We start from the raw sequence: 7,472 nt of genomic DNA, 5'->3' as shown, positions 1-7,472 counted from the left end.
CAATTGGATTCAGGTCTGGGGAACGGGCGGGCCAGTCCATAGCATCAATGCCTTCCTCTTGCAGGAACTGCTGACACACTCCAGCCACATGAGGTCTAGCATTGTCTTGCATTAGGAGGAACCCAGGGCCAACCGCACCAGCATATGGTCTCACAAGGGGTCTGAGGATCTCATCTCGGTACCTAATGGCAGTCAGGCTACCTCTGACAAGCACATGGAGGGCTGTGCCACCCTACACCATGACTGACCCACCGCCAAACCGGTCATGCTGGAGGATGTTGCAGGCAGCAGAACGTTCTCCACGGCATCTCCAGACTCTGTCACGTCTGTCACATGTGCTCAGTGTGAACCTGCTTTCATCTGTGAAGAGCACAGGGCGCCAGTGGCGAATTTGCCAATCTTGGTGTTCTCTGGCAAATGCCAAACGTCCTGCACGGTGTTGGGCTGTAAGCACAACCCCCACCTGTGGACTTCGGGCCCTCATGGATTCTGTTTCTGACCGTTTGAGCAGACACATGCACATTTGTGGCCTGCTGGAGGTCATTTTGCAGGGCTCTGGCAGTGCTCCTCCTGCTCCTCCTTGCACAAAGGCGGAGGTAGCGGTCCTGCTGCTGGGTTGTTGCCCTCCTACGGCCTCCTCCACGTCTCCTGATGTACTGGCCTGTCTCCTGGTAGCGCCTCCATGCTCTGGACACTACGCTGACAGACACAGCAAACCTTCTTGCCACAGCTCGCATTGATGTGCCATCCTGGATGAGCTGCACTACCTGAGCCACTTGTGTGGGTTGTAGACTCCGTCTCATGCTACCACTAGAGTGAAAGCACCGCCAGCATTCAAAAGTGACCAAAACATCAGCCAGGAAGCATAGGAACTGAGAAGTGGTCTGTGGTCACCACCTGCAGAACCACTCCTTTATTGGGGGTGTCTTGCTAATTGCCTATAATTTCCACCTGTTGTCTATTCCATTTGCACAACAGCATGTGAAATTTGTCAATCAGTGTTGCTTCCTATGTGGACAGTTTGATTTCACAGAAGTGTGATTGACTTGGAGTTACATTGTGTTGTTTAAGTGTTCCCTTTATTTTTTTGAGCAGTGTACCACGGCTAAGGGCTGTTCTTCGCATGACGCAACATGGAGTGCCTGGATACTTAGCCGTGGTATATTGGCCACATACCACGAAGCCCTGAGATGCCTTATTGCTATTATAATCTGGCTACCAACCTAATTAGAGCAGTACAAATAAATGCTTTGTCATACCCGTGGTATACGGTCTGAAATACCACGGCTGTCAGCCAATCAGCATTCAGGGCTAAAATCACCCAGTTTATAATAATAATAGGCCATAGCCTATATAGACTAGAACAGTGGTCACTAACCTTTTCTTAGTCGAGATCACTTTATGAGTCAAAATGCAAGCCTTGAGTCTAGCTAGCTAACAGGGAGTAGCCTACACAGCAATAGCTACTGTTCACTACACATGGTATCAGTGCAAAGTGACAGAACCCGGCCATTATTATAAAAAATAAGCTGATCATTATTAAAATGTTATATTTTCCCTGTAAATTCATTATAGGCCTAAATGAAAGATTTAATTTATAGTACCAAATTTTATGTAAGATGTCCTTAAAATGCATTATGAGTGTCTTGAAAGGCATCTGCCCAATAAAATGTATTATTGTCACTATATACCATATCCCTTTCCCACCCCCTCCTTGCTATACATTTTGCCATTTTGTAAATGAATGTTTAGGCCAGTGCTTGATTTGGCCTGAAATAAGTGCCAGTACTCATTTATATTTAGGTGCAGGAACTCAATACTTTTGAGGTAATATTATATAAGAGGTGCAGGAACTCTTTCAGAATAAAATCTGAGGTGCCTTTACTCAGTTCCAGTGACCTCCTTCCCAAGTCAAGTACTGTGCTTAGGTGAAGACAACTAATGACCCGGTTAACCACACTGCTAACCTTAAAGACCAAAAAGCTCATTTTTGTTTTCATGAATTATTACAAAAGCCAATTTTGACTTTGTGGCTGTGCTATCTAGTGGAAACCATTCCTGGGTACAAAAAGAGAGATGTCTGGTGTCATGAAGAGCATGGAACAGTCATGCTGATTGAGGTATTAGAAAATGGTGCACGCAGTATTGGTCCATTTCCATAGCTCTCCCTGATGTGGTGCTGAAATCCTTTGGTTGGTTTTGATATGAATTTGAGACAGCATTATCACCATACACTTAAGTCATCCCATTTTACATTGTCAGAGCAGGTTATCCCCCCCCCCCCACCACATAAAATGCCCCCTTTTGGCCATTCAGCAGCTTCACTATAATTCATTCAAGACTTTCAGTTATTTGTATCCTACCAGTACCAGAAAAATAAATATATAACTACAGCCGAAATAAACATCGGTTAGCTAGTTTATTTGAGAATTTTTTGCAGTTACATGTTTGAGAGTACAGTAAAATGTGTAAAGTAAAGAAACACAAAAAAAATTCTTTAAAAAAAATAATATGTGTAGATCTGTATCCTTCAAGATGCAAGCAAGGGGAAGTCATGAGGACATGAGAGGATAAAACATGGAGATGGTAGAGCTCTGTAGGGCAGATATGGACCCTGCTTAAAAACTGTTAAAATGCTTCCTTTTTTCCTCTCATCCTGTGTCAGCACTGATCTAACATACTTGGATAGAATAAAAGCATAGGTTCCACTTCATAGCTTTCACCAATCCAGACATGTCAGATCAGTGACTTCTTCAAGACGGGGAAGGAAGGATACATTTTCAAAGTATTCAAACAAGGCCAGTGTACTGCCAAGCAGGATGTATTTTTCGGGTTGTGCTGAAGCATGGCATGGGCAGTATCTCTTGGGTAAAGCATGACTTAGGCTAGATATGGAATCCCATCTGCTGACCCCTATGTGGGTTTTTAAGCCATCAGTGGAGCATCTACATGGCCAGATCACATCTTCCAGTTGAGCAGGCTGGATGACTTTACACACCCTGCAGCGTCCAGTTTCCGACCACTGTTACACATTTTCGCCAAGTTCTGTCGATTGCAGAGAAGATGCCAGTCAGTTAAAAGCAAATGACGATAAGATGAATATTATTGGAAATTCCACATTGTTATGCTTACATGAGCAGCCCTGGCAATGCTGTTGGGAGACTGTAAGGCAGCGAGCTCGTTGAGGATCCTTTTCAGATCGTTATTGTCAGGAGGTGCTGAAAGGAGATATAGAGGAAGACAAAATTAAAGTTGTTGCAATTCTTTTTCTTATTAAAAAAATGAAATAAAAACACTTGGAATTATGGCAGGTATAAGTTATAAATATGCATAATGTGTGGGCGTTTATGTACCTGGCACAGGTGACTGTTGCTGAGACTGAAGCTTTAGGTATGAATGCGCCAGCAGCTCCGCGATGGAAATCCGCTCTCTAGGGTTCCGTACCAAGCACCTCTGGGGGTAGAAAAAAAATATATACATATCCCATTAGATCCCACTTATCCATGTCATTCACAGTAAATCAAAACTCAAACCAAAAAAAACAAACAATACATAGCGGAATCACTCACCTTCAACACATCTAGCAGATCCTTCTCTGCAATGTCAGGGAACTCTATCTCATGGGTCGGGTCAATGATGGCGTGTAGCTTGGTGATCTGGTTGGTGATGGTCTGGAATGGAGTCTTCCCATAGGTCATGCAGTACATGATGCAACCAAGGGACCACACATCACCTTTAGTACTAATCTATGAATCAAATCAACAAAGATATTTATTATACATCATTACACATGCATAATCTTCCAACATTGATATAAAATGAGTCCATATGGAATATGCATGTATTAAAAATACATTGTTTTGGAAGGAAGGGACATCAGCTCACCTTAAAGCTTGCCTTCCCTGGCTGGGAGGAGGTGTCTTTGATTGCTTCGGGGGGCATGTAGTTCAAGGTCCCCACCTGTGTTTAGGATTTTTTTCTTGAAGATCAATATCCTTATTTTGGCAAGCTTCTGGTTATGCATACATACATAATGAACAACAGTTGGAGATGGGGGTTGTGCTCTTACCTGAGAATCTTTCATAATGCTTGTCACATCAGGCTGGATGCGGTTTGCAATGCCAAAGTCGATCAATTTCAGCGAGGCATTCACAATCACAAAATTGGCTGGCTTCAAGTCACTATGGACAATACCTACACACAAAAAAGTTACTGAAAAAACTAAAAGGACTCTTATAGAGTGCAATGTTTGGGTATGAGGAACTTTAGAAAACATAATTGTTACTGATGAAGAGAGATAGAGTTCAAGACAGATGGAGAGATAACCATGTTTGTGGATGGTCTGGACTGCCTCCAGCATATTCTTCCAGTAGAACTTCCTCTCCAGCGGGTTGACAGTTTTACGGTTTCGTAGCCAGGTGTTGAGGTCCAGGTTACCACATTCCATCAGCATGTAGATGTAGCTGTTTGTTATTTCACTGGAACACAAGAGAACTCGACTGATAAAATGCACTGCTCACTGGGAATCCCAGTGAGGATGGAACAGAGACCACAACCGAAATACGTTGTGTTGGGGCCTCCCGAGTGGCACAGCGGTCTAAGGCACTGCACCGCAGTGTTGAGGCGTCGCTACAGCCCGAGGTTCGATCCGTGCAAGCTGACTTGACTCGTTAGTTGAACGGTGTTTCCTCTGACACATTGGTGCGGCTGGCTTCCAGGTTAAACGAGCAGGTGTTAAGAACCAGTGCAGGTTGGCGGATCATGTTTCGTAGGACGCACGACTCGACCTTCGCCTTTCCCGTTGGGAAGTTGATACAAGATCGATGAGACAAGATCGTAACTACCAATTGGATATCACAAAAATGGGGACAAAAAAATAAATAAAACATAACTAAAATAACGTTGTGTTATCCTTCATTTTTTTTGTTTTATGTAGGCCATGTGACTATGCATTTTATTTTTTATGTATGTACCAGTACCACCAGTTTTTGTGTTTTGGATGTACAGTGTATGCATTTCTATCAAAAAGTCTAAATAATTTATTGCTAGACCCTAGCGGAATAAGTCAGAGTAGCAAACACTGAACACTCACTAATCATACAGCTTGATGATCTGATCACTGTACTGCTGCAGGTGATTGAGATGCTCTATCTCGTTCTTGTAGCTCTCCACTGTCTGGGGATCAGCCTCCTCCAGGTTCACATACTTCACAGCAAACAGCTGATTCCGTTGGTCCAGAACCTGGTACACCTGAAATGACAGGGAACCTACCATCAAACCAGCTTTAAAAAAAAAACCCAGCTAATCCGGCCATCCAACCACATGTAGAACTTCCCTGGTATCTTCTGGTTTCAAACAAATTGAAACAGGGAAGTACAATCTTAAATTGTCCAACAAGTAACTGTCTTTTGTTTTCCGTTGCGCAATGTTTTTGAGAGTTTGTTACATTGTGCCCTAATGAACAAGACAACTAGACCCTACCTTACTGGATCCACCTCGGCCAATCATTTTCAGGACAAGGAACCGTTTGCCCTTTATCACGATGGACTCGTTTGAGAGAGCAGCGGTGGAACCCTGAAGTAAGGGACAAGTGCAGAGTCATTCAACCATCAAGTTCACATTTCATTTGACATAGGCCTATAACTTAAACAGAAAACTCACAAATAGAGAACATAACTAGGGCCATGAGATAGTTCCTCCTGACCTGACTGCGTCTCAAGTGATCAGGGAAATCCCATGGATGGCGTTTGTGGTTTACCTGGTGGGTCTGTTGAGCATAGGACGCCTGGCTGAGGGGGGTGCACGGCTGCTGCTGGTCAGGGCCGGCTTTATGGGCTGCTGAGAGAGGGGCCGCAAACGGGGGGTTCCTCTTGACCACGGGGGTAACGTAACTGAGGAGAGAAGGGAATGCAAATGTCAAAGAAAGTCCTATTTCTTTGCACCACTGCTTCCCATCTTTCCTCTTGATTCCAAGACGAAACACACTCACAGATCTCACCATACCGTCTGCCGTGACTGTTATTTAAGCCATGTCACAGGATGGATGAGTCTTAACTTTGCACTATGACAGTTCAGATTAAAATATCATTTTTCAAGAGGTAGTTCTCAAAGTAACCTTTTCAAAGTAACTTTAGTTAAACAAAATATATTTTCATTGAGGGTAGCTTTACTGTAGCGCAACTTCTTGCAGTGGGAAGTAATATTTTCAGGGTAGCTTCCCCAACACTGACAATACCATTTCCTAATATAGCTCAATAGATTCATTAGATTATGGTGATTAGGATCACTGCACAAGAGCTTTTATGTCAGATATATGTCCACTCCAGCCCCCTCACCTGTTGGCCCTGGGGTCTTTGTTGTTGGGTGTCTGGCAGGCGACGGGTGGGTTGAGTCTGGACGGGAGAGGGAGGGATGGGGTGGGCAGAGAATCCACCAGACGTGGAATGGGCCTGAGATCAGGAGGGGTGTGCTTCTCCTGATGACGACCAAACACGCACACAGATAAACCCAAAGATTAAAATAGAAGAATCCAAAAGAAAACAAAAACATAAGTGTTAAGAGTGTCAAAACAGAGGCAAAAAGAGAGACAGAAATGTAGTTAACTCAGCCATAAGAATGAACAAACTAAATTGGAGTTTGATGCTAGCACTTTTCATGTTGATGACACAGTAGTAACCCCAAAAATAACATAGCAAACCAAACCTCTGGAGACACGACTCGGCTGACACGGGCTGGCATTTTCCAGCCTGAAGACAGCTCCATGCTAGAGGGTTTGGGCTGTGTCTGGCTCAGAGGTAAACGGGCGGGAATCTCCGGCTCCCTCTCTCTACAATAGTTTGACAGACTCAATGACCCGTGGGACTGTGGCTCTGTAAAAAGAAACACACATAAGGAATCTAAAACTTACATCAGGTTTGCAAGCTTTAAGCTTGAAGCCGTTATCACTTTGTAGTCAGGATGAACAGGGTCATGTTCATTAGGTACCAAACAGGAGAAAACAGAGGGACCACATTTTTCATTGCATGCCCTAACGAACCCCACCAAGACATACAGCATAATTGACTAAATGTAAATGAAACCTACCTGGGACACACTCTCGGTCTTCTGCGGGGAGAAACTGGTAATTCCCGGCTTTTAGCTTCTGCATTGCCGTCTCAATTAGTTCAGTGGGCTTTGCGTTCACCTGAAGGGCTTTCTGTAGTATTGAGGTGCCTTTCTTGACCTGACCTATTGGAAGAATATGAACAAAAATCTCTTTAGTATCAAAACTCAATATTATGCACGATCGTTTATGTAAAATACAAAAATGGGCAATCTACCTTGCGCCACCTCAAACTGAGCATGTGCTATGTGCACAAAGGCAAAGCCTTTGCAGTTGGATCTCACAACGATGAAGTTGTCCCGAGCATCATCTGGGTCATCAATACTACAGAGGACATTTTTAGACAGCAATCAAACCAATTCTAGAACAC

The 7,472-nt window shown here is 43.8% G+C and overlaps 1 protein-coding gene across 3 annotated transcripts in view; it reads right to left on the bottom strand.

Moving 5' to 3' along the window:
• Positions 1–2,400: 2,400 nt before the first annotated feature.
• Positions 2,401–7,472, bottom strand: part of LOC106583830 (dual specificity protein kinase Ttk) — a 15,339-nt gene continuing 10,267 nt past the window's right edge. For all 3 annotated transcript variants that reach the window (XM_045704709.2, XM_082963483.1, XM_082963484.1), the window contains exons 12-25: positions 7,320–7,426; positions 7,084–7,227; positions 6,703–6,869; positions 6,336–6,475; positions 5,759–5,891; positions 5,482–5,574; positions 5,093–5,250; positions 4,327–4,478; positions 4,070–4,194; positions 3,886–3,960; positions 3,570–3,746; positions 3,354–3,453; positions 3,133–3,218; positions 2,401–3,045 (exon numbers count right to left, since the gene is read on the bottom strand). In XM_045704709.2, the coding sequence (XP_045560665.1) occupies positions 2,959–3,045; positions 3,133–3,218; positions 3,354–3,453; positions 3,570–3,746; positions 3,886–3,960; positions 4,070–4,194; positions 4,327–4,478; positions 5,093–5,250; positions 5,482–5,574; positions 5,759–5,891; positions 6,336–6,475; positions 6,703–6,869; positions 7,084–7,227; positions 7,320–7,426 (1,744 nt within the window). In that variant the 3' untranslated portion in view covers positions 2,401–2,958. The remainder of the gene's footprint in view (positions 3,046–3,132; positions 3,219–3,353; positions 3,454–3,569; positions 3,747–3,885; positions 3,961–4,069; positions 4,195–4,326; positions 4,479–5,092; positions 5,251–5,481; positions 5,575–5,758; positions 5,892–6,335; positions 6,476–6,702; positions 6,870–7,083; positions 7,228–7,319; positions 7,427–7,472) is intronic.

Source organism: Salmo salar, chromosome 02, assembly GCF_965601325.2.
Source record: "Salmo salar chromosome 02, fSalSal1, whole genome shotgun sequence".
Classification (NCBI taxonomy): domain Eukaryota; kingdom Metazoa; phylum Chordata; class Actinopteri; order Salmoniformes; family Salmonidae; genus Salmo; species Salmo salar.
Note: the sequence above shows the minus strand (reverse complement) of the source record. Positions and strands in the feature narration are given on the sequence as shown.